The sequence below is a fragment of the Salmo salar genome, chromosome 26, assembly GCF_965601325.2.
Source record: "Salmo salar chromosome 26, fSalSal1, whole genome shotgun sequence".
Taxonomy (NCBI): domain Eukaryota; kingdom Metazoa; phylum Chordata; class Actinopteri; order Salmoniformes; family Salmonidae; genus Salmo; species Salmo salar.
The window spans coordinates 48,185,077-48,201,094 of NC_138316.1; the positions used below are offsets into that span (position 1 = coordinate 48,185,077).

At 43.9% G+C, this 16,018-nt stretch overlaps 1 protein-coding gene across 3 annotated transcripts in view; it reads left to right on the forward strand.

Moving 5' to 3' along the window:
* The window catches only part of LOC106587766 (C-myc promoter-binding protein), a 223,466-nt gene that overhangs the window by 58,868 nt on the left and 148,580 nt on the right, over window positions 1-16,018 (forward strand). For all 3 annotated transcript variants that reach the window (XM_082969800.1, XM_082969801.1, XM_082969802.1), the window contains exons 3-5: window positions 7-253; window positions 4,584-4,653; window positions 15,325-15,494. In XM_082969800.1, coding sequence (XP_082825926.1) covers window positions 7-253; window positions 4,584-4,653; window positions 15,325-15,494 — 487 coding nt within the window. The remainder of the gene's footprint in view (window positions 1-6; window positions 254-4,583; window positions 4,654-15,324; window positions 15,495-16,018) is intronic.

The following is a 16,018-nucleotide window of genomic DNA, read 5'->3' on the forward strand; positions in this document are numbered from 1 at the left end:
TCCCAGTGTTCTGTATGAGTGGAAGGAGCGGTTAAAGCAGGGTTGCCACATCATCCAGACCACGCCCTCCGGACGCCCTGCCAACATAAGCTCCACCTCCTCCCAGAGGATCTACGTGACGTATCGCCGCGCCACGGAGAGCCAGACCTACGCCGCCCTGGCCGTCACAGACATCTGTGTCATCATCCCCGGCAAGGGAGAGACGCCACCACACACCTTCTGCAAGGTGGACAAGAGCCTCAACAGCAGTATGGTGAGATGAGGGAGGGAGGGAGGGGGGGAGAGAGGATGGAGTTATAGATAGAGATAGAGATAACATGGATGCTATGTGTTAACAGAGAGAGAGAGGTAGAGATAACATGGATGTTATGTGTTAACAGAGAGAGAGGTAGAGATAACATGGATGCTATGTGTTAACAGAGAGAGATAGATATAACATGGATGTTATGTGTTAACAGAGAGAGATAGAGATAACATGGATGCTATGTGTTAACAGAGAGAGATAGATATAACATGGATGTTATGTGTTAACAGAGAGAGATAGAGATAACATGGATGTTATGTGTTAACAGAGAGCGGTAGAGATAACATGGATGCTATGTGTTAACAGAGAGAGAGAGGTAGGGATAACATAGATGTTATGTGTTAACAGAGAGAGAGGTAGAGATAACATGGATGCTATGTGTTAACAGAGAGAGATAGATATAACATGGATGTTATGTGTTAACAGAGAGAGATAGAGATAACATGGATGTTATGTGTTAACAGAGAGAGAGGTAGAGATAACATGGATGCTATGTGTTAACAGAGAGAGAGAGGTAGAGATAACATGGATGCTATGTGTTAACAGAGAGAGAGAGGTAGAGATAACATGGATGCTATGTGTTGACAGAGAGAGATAGAGATAACATGGATGTTATGTGTTAACAGAGAGAGAGATAGAGATAACATGGATGCTATGTGTTAACAGAGAGAGAGAGGTAGAGATAACATGGATGCTATGTGTTAACAGAGAGAGAGGTAGAGATAACATGGATGTTATGTGTTAACAGAGAGAGAGGTAGAGATAACATGGATGCTATGTGTTAACAGAGAGAGATAGAGATAACATGGATTTTATGTGTTAACAGAGAGAGAGAGGTAGAGATAACATGGATTTTATGTGTTAACAGAGAGAGAGGTAGAGATAACATGGATGCTATGTGTTAACAGAGAGAGATAGATATAACATGGATGTTATGTGTTAACAGAGAGAGATAGAGATAACATAGATGTTATGTGTTAACAGAGAGAGAGGTAGAGATAACATGGATGCTATGTGTTAACAGAGAGAGAGAGGTAGAGATAACATGGATGCTATGTGTTAACAGAGAGAGAGATAGAGATAACATGGATGTTATGTGTTAACAGAGAGAGATAGAGATAACATGGATGTTATGTGTTAACAGAGAGAGAGGTAGAGATAACATGGATGTTATGTGTTAACAGAGAGCGGTAGAGATAACATGGATGCTATGTGTTAACAGAGAGAGAGAGGTAGGGATAACATAGATGTTATGTGTTAACAGAGAGAGAGGTAGAGATAACATGGATGCTATGTGTTAACAGAGAGAGATAGATATAACATGGATGTTATGTGTTAACAGAGAGAGATAGAGATAACATGGATGTTATGTGTTAACAGAGAGAGAGGTAGAGATAACATGGATGCTATGTGTTAACAGAGAGAGAGAGGTAGAGATAACATGGATGCTATGTGTTAACAGAGAGAGAGAGGTAGAGATAACATGGATGCTATGTGTTGACAGAGAGAGATAGAGATAACATGGATGTTATGTGTTAACAGAGAGAGAGATAGAGATAACATGGATGCTATGTGTTAACAGAGAGAGAGGTAGAGATAACATGGATGCTATGTGTTAACAGAGAGAGATAGAGATAACATGGATTTTATGTGTTAACAGAGAGAGAGAGGTAGAGATAACATGGATTTTATGTGTTAACAGAGAGAGAGGTAGAGATAACATGGATGCTATGTGTTAACAGAGAGAGATAGATATAACATGGATGTTATGTGTTAACAGAGAGAGATAGAGATAACATAGATGTTATGTGTTAACAGAGAGAGAGGTAGAGATAACATGGATGCTATGTGTTAACAGAGAGAGAGAGGTAGAGATAACATGGATGCTATGTGTTAACAGAGAGAGAGATAGAGATAACATGGATGTTATGTGTTAACAGAGAGAGATAGAGATAACATGGATGTTATGTGTTAACAGAAACATTAGTCCAGCAGGTTTTTATCACACCTTATTATATTCATCTGCTGCTCCCAGAGACCTTGGTTAGCTTATCCTGCAGGAGGAGGGTTAGCCAAACAATAATGACTGTAACAGAGACACCAAACCCTCATTCCTTAATGCAGAGACACCAAACCCCCTCATTCCTTAATGACAGAGACACCAAACCCCCTCCTTCCTTAATGGCATAGACACCAAACCCCCTCCTTCCTTAATGACAGAGACACGAAACCCCCTCCTTCCTTAATGACAGAGACACCAAACCCCCTCCTTCCTTAATGACAGAGACACCAAACCCCCTCCTTCCTTAATGACAGAGACACCAAACCCCCTCCTTCCTTAATGTCAGAGACACCAAACCCCCTCCTTCCTTAATGCAGAGACACCAAACCCCCTCATTCCTTAATGACAGAGACACCAAACCCCCTCCTTCCTTAATGGCATAGACACCAAACCCCCTCCTTCCTTAATGACAGAGACACGAAACCCCCTCCTTCCTTAATGACAGAGACACCAAACCCCCTCCTTCCTTAATGACAGAGACACCAAACCCCCTCCTTCCTTAATGACAGAGACACCAAACCCCCTCATTCCTTAATGACAGAGACACCAAACCCCCTCATTCCTTAATGACAGACACCAAACCCCCTCCTTCCTTAATGACAGAGACACCAAACCCCCTCATTCCTTAATGCAGAGACACCAAACCCCCTCCTTCCTTAATGACAGAGACACCAAACCCCCTCCTTCCTTAATGGCAGAGACACCAAACCCCCTCCTTCCTTAATGCAGAGACACCAAACCCCCTCCTTCCTTACTGACAGAGACACCAAACCCCCTCCTTCCTTAATGCAGAGACACCAAACCCCCTCCTTCCTTAATGCAGAGACACCAAACCCCCTCCTTCCTTAATGTCAGAGACACCAAACCCCCTCCTCCCTTAATGCAGAGACACCAAACCCCCTCCTTCCTTAATGGCAGAGACACCAAACCCCCTCATTCCTTAATGGCAGAGACACCAAACCCCCTCCTTCCTTAATGGCAGAGACACCAAACCCCCTCCTTCCTTAATGACAGAGACACCAACCCCCTCCTTCCTTAATGTCAGAGACACCAAACCCCCTCCTTCCTTACTGGCAGAGACACCAAACCCCCTCCTTCCTTAATGGCAGAGACACCAAACCCCCTCCTTCCTTACTGACAGAGACACCAAACCCCCTCCTTCCTTACTGACAGAGACACCAAACCCCCTCCTTCCTTAATGGCAGAGACACCAAACCCCCTCCTTCCTTAATGGCAGAGACACCAAACCCCCTCCTTTCTTAATGGCAGAGACACCAAACCCCCTCCTTCCTTACTGACAGAGACACCAAACCCCCTCCTTCCTTAATGGCAGAGACACCAAACCCCCTCCTTCCTTAATGACAGAGACCAAACCCCCTCATTCCTTAATGACAGAGACACCAAACCCCCTCCTTCCTTAATGACAGAGACACCAAACCCCCTCCTTCCTTAATGACAGAGACACCAACCCCCTCCTTCCTTAATAGCAGAGACACCAAACCCCCTCCTTCCTTAATGGCAGAGACACCAAACCCCCTCCTTCCTTAATGGCAGAGACCAAACCCCCTCCTTCCTTAATGACAGAGACACCAAACCCCCTCCTTCCTTAATGACAGAGACACCAAACCCCCTCCTTCCTTAATGACAGAGACACCAAACCCCCTCCTTCCTTAATGACAGAGACACCAAACCCCCTCCTTCCTTAATGACAGAGACACCAACCCCCTCCTTCCTTAATAGCAGAGACACCAAACCCCCACCTTCCTTAATGGCAGAGACACCAAACCCCCTCCTTCCTTAATGGCAGAGACCAAACCCCCTCCTTCCTTAATGTCAGAGACACCAAACCCCCTCCTTCCTTAATGACAGAGACACCAAACCCCCTCCTTCCTTAATGACAGAGACACCAAACCCCCTCCTTCCTTAATGGCAGAGACACCAAACCCCCTCCTTCCTTAATGACAGAGACACCAAAGCCCCTCATTCCTTAATGGCAGAGACACCAAACCCCCTCATTCCTTAATGATAGAGACACCAAACCCCCTCCTTCATTAATGACAGAGACACCAAACCCCCTCCTTCCTTAATGACAGAGACACCAAACCCCCTCATTCCTTAATGACAGAGACACCAAACCCCCTCATTCCTTAATGGCAGAGACACCAAACCGTGTGGTGTAATTAAAATCCAAACAACACGTGTCATCTCTGTTTTCAGTGGGGTTCCTCTGTCTATCTGTGTTACAAGAAGTCTGTGGCCAAAACCAACACCATAGCCTACAAAGCAGGTGAGTGAACGTCCCTGGAAGAGGAGAAATGACATTTATCTGTAGAAATCCCGGAGCTAAGACATGTATCTCCTGCACAGCACACAGGAGGTGAAATATCTCCGCAGTCAGGATGATATTATTGCCAGTCTTAAAACAGACATTTGTCCTGGTATACCATACATACATGGCCACAATCAAGAACTACAACTAGCCGTTTAATGGCCATAAGCATTACATGGGCTGCTATATAGGTGATGATTTCTCTTGGTAGGGTCAGGCACTGTAGAGCAGTACTATCCCCGTAGAGCCCAGTCACTGTCCAAGGTCCTGTAGTATGGCTGCTTCACACTGACTTTTTAAAATGTGTTTATTTAACCTTTATTTAACCAGAGGGAGTGATAGGCAGTCCCTCTGGCCAGTTCTTTTCATCTGAAACACAATGAGCCCCATTGATGGACAGGCTGACGTTCCATTTGACTGATTCATTGTCCCAATTGGCACCCTATTCCCTATAGGTCTTGGTCAAAAGTAGTGCACAACATAGGGAATAGGGGGCCATTTGGGACGCATCCTGATGTTCCTCTGGATACTCCCTCCAACCCCCTGCTCTGCTGTATCAGAGAATACATGATACTCCCTCCAACCCCCTGCTCTGCTGTACCAGAGAATACATGATACTCCCTCCAACCCCCTGCTCTGCTGTACCAGAGAATACATGATACCTCCTCCAACCCCCTGCTCTGCTGTATCAGAGAATACATGATACTCCCTCCAACCCCCTGCTCTGCTGTATCAGAGAATACATGATACTCCCTCCAACCCCCTGCTCTGCTGTACCAGAGAATACATGATACTCCCTCCAACCCCCTGCTCTGCTGTACCAGAGAATACATGATACTCCCTCCAACCCCCTGCTCTGCTGTATCAGAGAATACATGATACTCCCTCCAACCCCCTGCTCTGCTGTACCAGAGAATACATGATACTCCCTCCAACCCCCTGCTCTGTTGTACCAGAGAATACATGATACTTCTATATCTAACATTCACAGACAAAAGTCTCCAGCTGCTCATTTTGACTGATGAAAGGTTTCGGTACTTTTTGGTGCTTGTCATTTTTATGCTAATTCTCTGGTTTTGAGTCATTCATGTTTATAACAGGGTTTGGATTCTCCCTGGTTGGCTGGTGAGTCATTCATGTTTATAACAGGGTTTGGATTCTCCCTGGTTGGCTGGTGAGTCATTCATGTTTATAACAGGGTTTGGATTCTCCCTGGTTGGCTGGTGAGTCATTCACGTTTATAACAGGGTTTGGATTCTCTCTGGTGAGTGAGTAAATGTGGACACGTTTTTTCTCGACACTGTTCATTGTGACGATAAACGGTTGTAACTTTTTTCCCCCACAGTTATTTGGTTGTTCAATGCAAATGCTCTAGTGATGAGTCATGGATGTTTACAGCAGGGTAGGAGGGATTCTCCCTGGTTGGCTGGTATATCAGAGATTCTCCCTGGTTGGCTGGTATATCAGAGATTCTCCCTGGTTGGCTTGTATATCAGAGATTCTCCCTGGTTGGCTGGTATATCAGAGATTCTCCCTGGTTGGCTGGTATATCAGAGATTCTCCCTGGTTGGCTAATGTATCAGAGATTCTCCCTGGTTGGCTGGTATATCAGAGATTCTCCCTGGTTGGCTGGTATATCAGAGATTCTCCCTGGTTGGCTGGTATATCAGAGATTCTCCCTGGTTGGCTGGTATATCAGAGATTCTCCCTGGTTGGCTGATGAATCAGAGATTCTCCCTGGTTGGCTGATGTATCACAGATTCTCCCTGGTTGGCTGATATATCAGAGATTCACCCTGGTTGGCTGATGTATTAGAGATTCTCCCTGGTTGGCTGATGTATTAGAGAATTTCCCTGGTTGGCTGATGTATTAGAGATTTTCCCTGGTTGGCTGACGTATCAGAGATTCTTCCTGGTTGGCTGATGAGCCAGTAAGAGAGAGCGATATATCCCAGAGGATATGGGCCAGGCAGGGTGTGTGTGTGTGTGAGAGAGAGAGAGAGAGAGAGAGAGAGAGACACACAGAGAGAGAGAGAGAGAGAGAGACAGAGAGAGAGAGAGAGACACAGAGAGAGAGAGACATGAGAGAGACAGAGAGAGAGAGAGAGAGAGAGAGAGAGAGAGAGACACAGAGAGAGAGAGACACAGAGAGAGAGAGATGTGGGCCAGGTAAGGTGCATGAGAACATACTGTAGTCTGCAGTGATGTGCTGCTGGCGTGTTAAGACTTGTTAAGACGTGTTGTGAGACAGACAGTGTTCTGGGTTAAACACTGTTAATGATTCCAATACACGCTCCTAGAGCCTTAAAGAGATACTTCATCCAAGTAAGAAAATGACTCCCTTTCTTTGGGACATCATGGTGCTCACCAGTCCAAAACACTGCCCAGAGTTTGGCCTACATAATAGTGTAATTACTGAGCTAGGCCTAAGTGTAGCTAATTGGTGTCTATGGACAATGACTAGGCCTAATTAACAAAGACTTCATTATCTGTCAGCGACTGCTTAGTGCTACAGGAACTGCCTAGTGTTGCATGTAATGATGATTATGATCATGTCATGATACATTAACTGAGAGATAGTCCTCTATCAACCCATAGCTGTTTAGTGGTTCATTATGATAGAAACATTCTACATTAACCCATAGCTGTTTAGTGGTTCATTATGATAGAAACATTCTACATTAACCCATAGCTGTTTAGTGGTTCATTACAATATAAACGTTCTACATTAACCCATAGCTGTTTAGTGATTAATTACAATAGAAACATTCTATATTAACCCATAGCTGTTTAGTGGTTCATTACAATAGAAACATTCTACATTAACCCATAGCTGTTTAGTGGTTCATTACAATAGAAACATTCTATATTAACCCATAGCTGTTTAGTGGTTTATTACAAAATAAACGTTCTACATTATACCCATAGCTGTTTAGTGATTAATTACAATAGAAACATTCTATATTAACCCATAGCTGTTTAGTGGTTCATTACAATAGAAACATTCTACATTAACCCATAGCTGTTTAGTGGTTAATTACAATAGAAACATTCTACATTAACCCATAGCTGTTTAGTGGTTCATTACAATAGAAACATTCTACATTAACCCATAGCTGTTTAGTGGTTCATTACAATAGAAACATTCTACATTAACCCATAGCTGTTTAGTGATTAATTACAATAGAAACATTCTATATTAACCCATAGCTGTTTAGTGGTTCATTACAATAGAAACATTCTATATTAACCCATAGCTGTTTAGTGATTAATTACAATAGAAACATTCTATATTAACCCATAGCTGTTTAGTGGTTCATTACAATAGAAACATTCTACATTAACCCATAGCTGTTTAGTGGTTCATTACAATAGAAACATTCTATATTAACCCATAGCTGTTTAGTGGTTCATTACAAAATAAACGTTCTACATTATACCCATAGCTGTTTAGTGATTAATTACAATAGAAACATTCTATATTAACCCATAGCTGTTTAGTGGTTCATTACAATAGAAACATTCTACATTAACCCATAGCTGTTTAGTGGTTAATTACAATAGAAACATTCTACATTAACCCATAGCTGTTTAGTGGTTCATTACAATAGAAACATTCTACATTAACCCATAGCTGTTTAGTGGTTCATTACAATAGAAACATTCTACATTAACCCATAGCTGTTTAGTGATTAATTACAATAGAAACATTCTATATTAACCCATAGCTGTTTAGTGGTTCATTACAATAGAAACATTCTATATTAACCCATAGCTGTTTAGTGATTAATCACAATAGAAACATTCTATATTAACCAATAGCTGTTTAGTGGTTCATTACAATAGAAACATTCTATATTAACCCATAGCTGTTTAGTGGTTCATTACAATAGAAACATTCTATATTAACTCATAGCTGTTTAGTGGTTCATTACAATAGAAACATTCTACATTAACCCATAGCTGTTTAGTGGTTAATTACAATAGAAACATTCTACATTAACCCATTAATCTGATGCTTTCCAAGATGGCGTAGCAGTCAGACGTCTTTGTCCTGTCGTATCCCTTGTATATATCTTTTTACATCTTTTTCTTCGCATATCTTTTAAAAATATCTCAACTTCTAAATACTCTCCTGCAACCCGCCTCACCCAATGTGGCGTGGATCTGTTTATAAATGTTTTTTCTAAAGTATTTCTATTTACTTCGGATCTGGAATCCCTCAACTGAAGCTAGCCAGCTAACTACCTACCAGCTATCAGTCAGCAAACCATTGCTAGCGGTCATCAGCTAACCTCTCGCCAGTTCGAACAACGTGACTCAAACCAGAGCATAACGGACCTATTATTATTTTATATATTTTTTCCCCCATATCCTTGGATTCCTACCGCAAACTCTGAACATTTTCATCTGGATCTTCGCAACTAGCTAACCGCAATCCCAGGTGACTACTCCTGGCTAGCTTATCCATCCCGGAGCAAGCACCAATTAGCCTGAAGATAGCCCGGCCAGGGCTCCTGTGCTACCACCGAAGCCCACTCCTGGGCTACAATATCCGGACCCCTTCTACTGCCGGTACGGGGCACGGAACCCCGCCGATCCTCTACGACTGGAATACCGACATAATCTGCCCGAGGATTCCAACAGGCCCCTCAGGCGCGACGTCCGCTGAAGGCCCATTCTGCTAACCGGCCTGCTAGCTATCTAGAGCTACTTGAACCCTACTAATTCCACGACTGGTCTATCGATGTCACCGCACGAAGAGGCAAAACAGACTTACCCCCATCGCGACGTCCCCCAAAGGCTAACTTGCTAGCCCCGGTCTGCTAACTGCTAGCTTGACTGCCCCGGTCTGCCAACTGCTTGCTTGCTAACCCGGTCTGCTAACTGCTAGCTTTCCAGCCCCGGGCTGCTAATTGCTAGCTTGTTTAGCCCCGGCCTACTAACTGTTAGCTTGTTAGCACCGGCCTGCTAACTGTCTGAATCGCCGTGTCCCCAGTCAGCCCAACCAATCACTGGACACAGATGTTCACTTGGCTACGCAGGCCTCTCTCTAATATCAATATGCCTCGTCCATTACTGTCCTGGTTAGTGATTACTGTCTTATTTCACTGTAGAGCCTCTAGCCCTGCTCAATATGCCTTAACCAACCATGTTGTTCCACCTCCTACATATGCGATGACATCACCTGGTTTAACCTCTCTAGGGTAGGGGGCAGTATTTTCACATCCGGATAAAAAACGTACCCGATTTAATCTGGTTATTACTACTGCCCAGAAACTAGAATATGCATATAATTGTTTGATTTGGATAGAAAACACCCTAAAGTTTCTAAAACTGTTTGAATGGTGTCTGTGAGTATAACAGAACTCATATGGCAGGCCAAAACCTGAGAAGATTCGGTACAGGAAGTACCCTCTCTGACCATTTCTTGGCCTTCTATACCCTCTTTATTGAAAACAGAGGATCTCTGCTGTAACGTGACACTTCCTAAGGCTCCCATAGGCTCTCAGAAGGCGCCAGAACGTTGAATGATGACTTTGCAGTCTCTGGCTGAAAAACAGTAGCGCATTTGAATAGCGTGCACGTGAAGAGTCCATTTGACATTTTCAGTCTTTGAACGAAAAAGACGTCTCCCGGTCGGAATATTATCGCTATTTTACGAGAAAAATCGCATAAAAATGGATTTTAAACAGCGTTTGACATGCTTCGAGGTACGGTAATGGAATATTTAGAATTTTTTTGTCACGACATGCGTCCGCGCGTCACCGTTCGGATAGTGTCTTGAACGCAAGAACAAAACAGAGGATATTTGAACATAACTATGGATGATTTTGAACCAAAACAACATTTGTGGATGAAGTAGAAGTCATGGGAGTGCATTCTGACGAAGAACAGCAAAGGTAATCCAATTTTTCTTATAGTAATTCTGAGTTTAGTGAACGCCAAACTTGGTGGGTGTCAAATTAGCTAGCCCGTGATGGCGAGCTATCTACTCAGAATATTGCAAAATGTGCTTTTGCCGAAAAGCTATTTTAAAATCTGACACCGCGATTGCATAAAGGAGTTCTGTATCTATAATTCTTAAAATAATTGTTATGTTTTTTGTGAACGTTTATCGTGAGTCATTTAGTAAATTCACCGGAAGTTTTCGATATAAATATGAACTTGATTGAACAAAACATGCATGTATTGTATAACATAATGTCCTAGGAGTGTCCTCTGATGAAGATCATCAAAGGTTAGTGCTGCATTTAGCTGTGTTTTTGGTTTTTGTGACATTATATGCTAGCTTGAAAAATGGGTGTGTGATTATTTCTGGCTGGGTACTCTCCTGACATAATCTAATGTTTTGCTTTCGTTGTAAAGCCTTTTTGAAATCGGACAATGAGGTTAGATAAAGGAGCGTCTTGTCTTTAAAATGGTGTAAAATAGTCATATGTTTGACAAATTGAAGTAATAGCATTTTTAAGGTATTTGAATATCGCGCCACTTGATTCCACTGGCTGTTGACTAGGTGGGACGATTTCGTCCCACATACCCTAGAGAGGTTAAACGTCTCTAGAGACTATATCTCTCTCATCATTACTCAACGCCTAGGTTTACCTCCAATGTACTCTCATCCTACCTTACCTTTGTCTGTACACTATGCCTTGAATCTATGCTATCGTGCCCAGAAACCTGCTCCTTTTACTCTCTGTTCCGAACGTGCCAAACGGCCAGTTCGTATAGCCTTTAGCCGTAGCCTTATCCTACTTCTCCTCTGTTCCTCTGGTGATGTGGGGGTTAATCCAGGCCCTGCAGTGCCTAGCTCCACTCCCACTCCCCAGGTGCTCTCATTTGTTGACTTCTATAACCGTAAAAGCCTTGGTTTCATGCATGTTAACATTAGAAGCCTACTCCATAAGTTTGTTTTACTCACTGCTTAAGCACACTCTGCCAACCCGGATGTCTTAGCCATGTCTGAATCCTGGCTTAGGAAAACCACCAAAAACCCTGAAATCTCCATTGCTAACTATAACATTTTCTGCCAAGATAGAACTGCCAAAGGGGGCGGTGTTGCAATCTACTGCAAAGATAGCCTGCAGAGTTCTGTATTACTATCCAAGTCTGTACCCAAACAATTCGAGCTTCTACTTCTAAAATTTCACCTTTCCAGAAACAAGTCTCTCACTGTTGCCGCTTGCTATAGACCTCCTTCTGCCCCCAGCTGTGCCCTCGATACCATATGTGAATTGATTGCCCCCCATCTATCTTCTGAGCTCGTGCTATTAGGTGACCTAAACTGGGACATGCTTAACACCCCAGCCATCCTACAATCTAAGCTTGATGCCTTCAATCTCACACAAATTATCAATGAACCTACCAGGTACAACCCCAAATCCGTAAACACGGGCACCCTCATAGATGTCATCCTAACTAACTCACCCTCCAAATACACCTCTGCTGTTTTCAATCAAGATCTCAGTGATCACTGCCTCATTGCCTGCATCCGTAATGGGTCTGCGACCAAACGACCACCCCTCATCACTGTCAAACGCTCCCTAAAACACTTCTGCGAGTAGGCCTTTCTAATCGACCTGGCAGGTGTATCCTGGAATAACACTGACCTTATCCCGTCAGTAGATGATGCCTGGCTATTCTTTAAAAGTGCCTTCCTCACCATCTTAAATAAGCATGCCCCACTCAAACAATTTAGAACTAGGAATAGATATAGTCCTTGGTTCACTCCAGACCTGTCTGCCCTTGACCAGCACAAAAACATCCTGTGGCGTTCTGCATTAGCATGGAATAGCCCCCGTGATATGCAACTTTTCAGGGAAGTTAGGAACAAATATACACAGGCAGTTAGAAAACCTAAGGCTAGCTTTTTCAAACAGAAATTTGCATCCTGTAGTACTAACTCAAAAAAGTTCTGGGACACTGTAAAGTCCACGGAGAATAAGAGCACCTCCTCCCAGCTGCCCACTGCTCTGAGGCTAGGAAACACTGTTACCACCGATAAATCCACTATAATTGAGAATTTCAATAAGCATTTCTCTACGGCTGGCCATGCTTTCCACCTGGCTACCCCTACCCCGGTCAACTGTCCGGCACCCTCCACAGCAACCCGCCAAAGCCCCCACCATTTCTCCTTCACCCAAATCCAGTCAGCTGATGTTCTGAAAGAGCTGCAAAATCTGGCCCCCTACAAATCAGCAGGGCTAGACAATCTGGACCCTGTCTTTCTAAAATAATCTGCCGAAATTGTTGCAACCCCTATTACTAGCCTGTTCAACCTCTCTTTCGTATCGTCTGAGATTCCCAAAGATTGGAAAGCTGCCGCGGTCATCCCCCTCTTCAAAGGGGGTGACACTCTAGACCCAAACTGCTACAGACCTATATCTATCCTACCCTGTCTTTCTAAGGTCTTCGAAAGCCAAGTTAACAAACAGATTACCGACCATTTAGAATCCCACCGTACCTTCTCCGCTATGCAATCTGGTTTCAGAGCTGGTCATGGGTGCACCTCAGCCACGCTCAAGGTCCTAAACGACATCATAACCGCCATCAATAAGAGACATTACTGTACAGCCGTATTCATCGACCTGGCCAAGGCTTTCGACTCTGTCAATCACCACATTCTTATCGGCAGACTCGACAGCCTTGGTTTCTCAAATGATTGCCTCGCCTGGTTTACGAACTACTTCTCTGATAGAGTTCAGTGTGTCAAATCGGAGGGCCTGTTGTCCGGACCTCTGGCAGTCTCTATGGGGGTGCCACAGGGTTCAATTCTCGGGCCGACTCTCTTCTCTGTATACATCAATGATGTCGCTCTTGCTGCTGGTGATTCTCTGATCCACCTCTAAGCAGACGACACCATTCTGTATACTTCTGGCCCTTCTTTGGACACTGTGTTAACTAACCTCCAGACGAGCTTCAATGCCATACAACTCTCCTTCCACGGCCTCCAACTGCTCTTAAACGCAGGTAAAACTAAATGCATGCTATTCAATCGATCACTGCCCGCACCTGCTCGCCCGTACAGCATCACTACTCTGGACGGCTCTGACTTAGAATATGTGAACAACTACAAATACCTGGGTGTCTGGTTAGACTGTAAACTCTCCTTCCAGGCTCACGTTAAGCATCTCCAATCCAAAATTAAATCTAGAATCGGTTTCCTATATCGCAACAAAGCATCCTTCACTCATGCTGCCAAACATACCCTCGTTAAAACTGACCATCCTACCGATCCTCGACTTCGGTGATGTCATCTATAAAATAGCCTCCATCACTCTACTCAACAAACTGGATGCAGTCTATCACAGTGCCATCCGTTTTGTCACCAAAGCCCCATACACTACCCACCATTGCGACCTGTACGCTCTCGTTGGTTGGCCCTCGCTTCATACTCGTCGCCAAACCCACTGGCTACTGGTTATCTACAAGACTCTGCTAGGTAAAGCCCCACCTTATCTCAGCTCTCTGGTCACCATAGCAGCACCCACTCGTAGCATGCGCTCCAGCAGGTATATCTCACTGGTCACCCCCAAAGCCAATTCCTCCTTTGGTCGTCTTTCCTTCCAGTTCTCTGCTGCCAATGACTGGAACGAACTGCAAAAATCTCTGAAACTGGAGACTCATATCTCCCTCACTAGCTTTAAGCACCAGCTGTCAGAGCAGCTCACAGATCACTGCACCTGTACATAGCCCATCTGTAAACAGCCCATCTATCTACCTCATCCCCATACTGTATTTATTTATTTATCTTGCTCCTTTGCACCCCAGTATCTCTACTTGCACATTCATCTTCTGCACATCTACCATTCCAGTGTTTAATTGCTATATTGTAATTACTTCGCCACCATGGCCTATTTATTGTCTTAACTTACCTCATTTGCACTCACTGTATATAGACGTTTTATTTTCTTTTGTTGTACTGTATTATTGACTGTATGTTTTGTTTATTCCATGTGTAACTCTGTGTTGTTGTATGTGTCGAATTGCTACGCTTTATCTTGGCCAGGTCGCAGTTGCAAATGAGAACTTGTTCTCAACTAGCCTACCTGGTTAAATAAAGGTGAAATAAATAAATAAATAGCTGTTTAGCAGTTAATCACAATAGAAACATTCTACATTAACCCATAGCTGTTTAGTGGTTAATTACAATAGAAACATTCTACATTAACCCATAGCTGTTTAGTGGTTAATCACAATAGAAACATTCTACATTAACCCATAGCTGTTTAGTGATTAATCACAATAGAAACATTCTACATTAACCCATAGCTGTTTAGTGATTAATCACAATAGAAACATTCTACATTAATCCATAGCTGTTTAGTGGTTAATTACAATAGAAACATTCTACATGAACCCATAGCTGTTTAGTGGTTAATTACAATAGAAACATTCTACATTAACCCCCATTTTATTGAGGTGTGATCTCCTTTATTGAGTTATCTCTCTCTCTCCCTGTCCTTCCCTCCCTCTCCCTTTCCCCTCCTTCCGTCCCCTCTCCTTCATTCCTTTCCTCTCCCTCTCCCCTCCTTCCGTGTCCTCTTCTTCATTCCTTCCCCCTCTCTCTCTCCCTCCCCCTCTCCTTCTCTCCCCCTCCCTCCCCCACTCCCTCCCTCCCTCCCTCCAGGTCTGTTTAGCAGGTATCCTGAGGAGGACTATGAGTCTTTCCCCCTGCCTGAGTCCGTGTCTCTGTTCTGTCTGCCCATGGGGGCCACCATCGAGGCCTGGCCGGCCCAGACCAAATACTCCCTGCCTGTCTTCTCCACCTTCGTACTGACCGGATCCTCTGGAGAGAAGGTAACACACACATGAGCGTTCATGCAGGCAGGCAGGCATGCCACACACACACACACACACACACACACACACACACACACACACACACACACACACACACACACACACACACACACACACACACACACACACCACACACACCTAACCTTTCGAGAATGGTTATTCCACCATGCACACCCGTCCACATGCACGCAGTAGGTCCAAGGAATGTTATCTTAACAAACAAACACGCACACACACACACTCTCACACACGTGGACACACATACACACACTCTCACACACGTGGACACACATACACACACTCTCACACACGTGGACACACATACACACACTCTCACACACGTGGACACACATACACACACTCTCACACACGTGGACACACATCCACACCTCCGGGAACACTTATACCTCCTACATACACACATGCAGCTAACCTCCAAGGAATGTTATCCCACCGAACACACACACACTGACACACACACACACCTACGCATTGTATTTACTATGGATCCCCATTAGTTC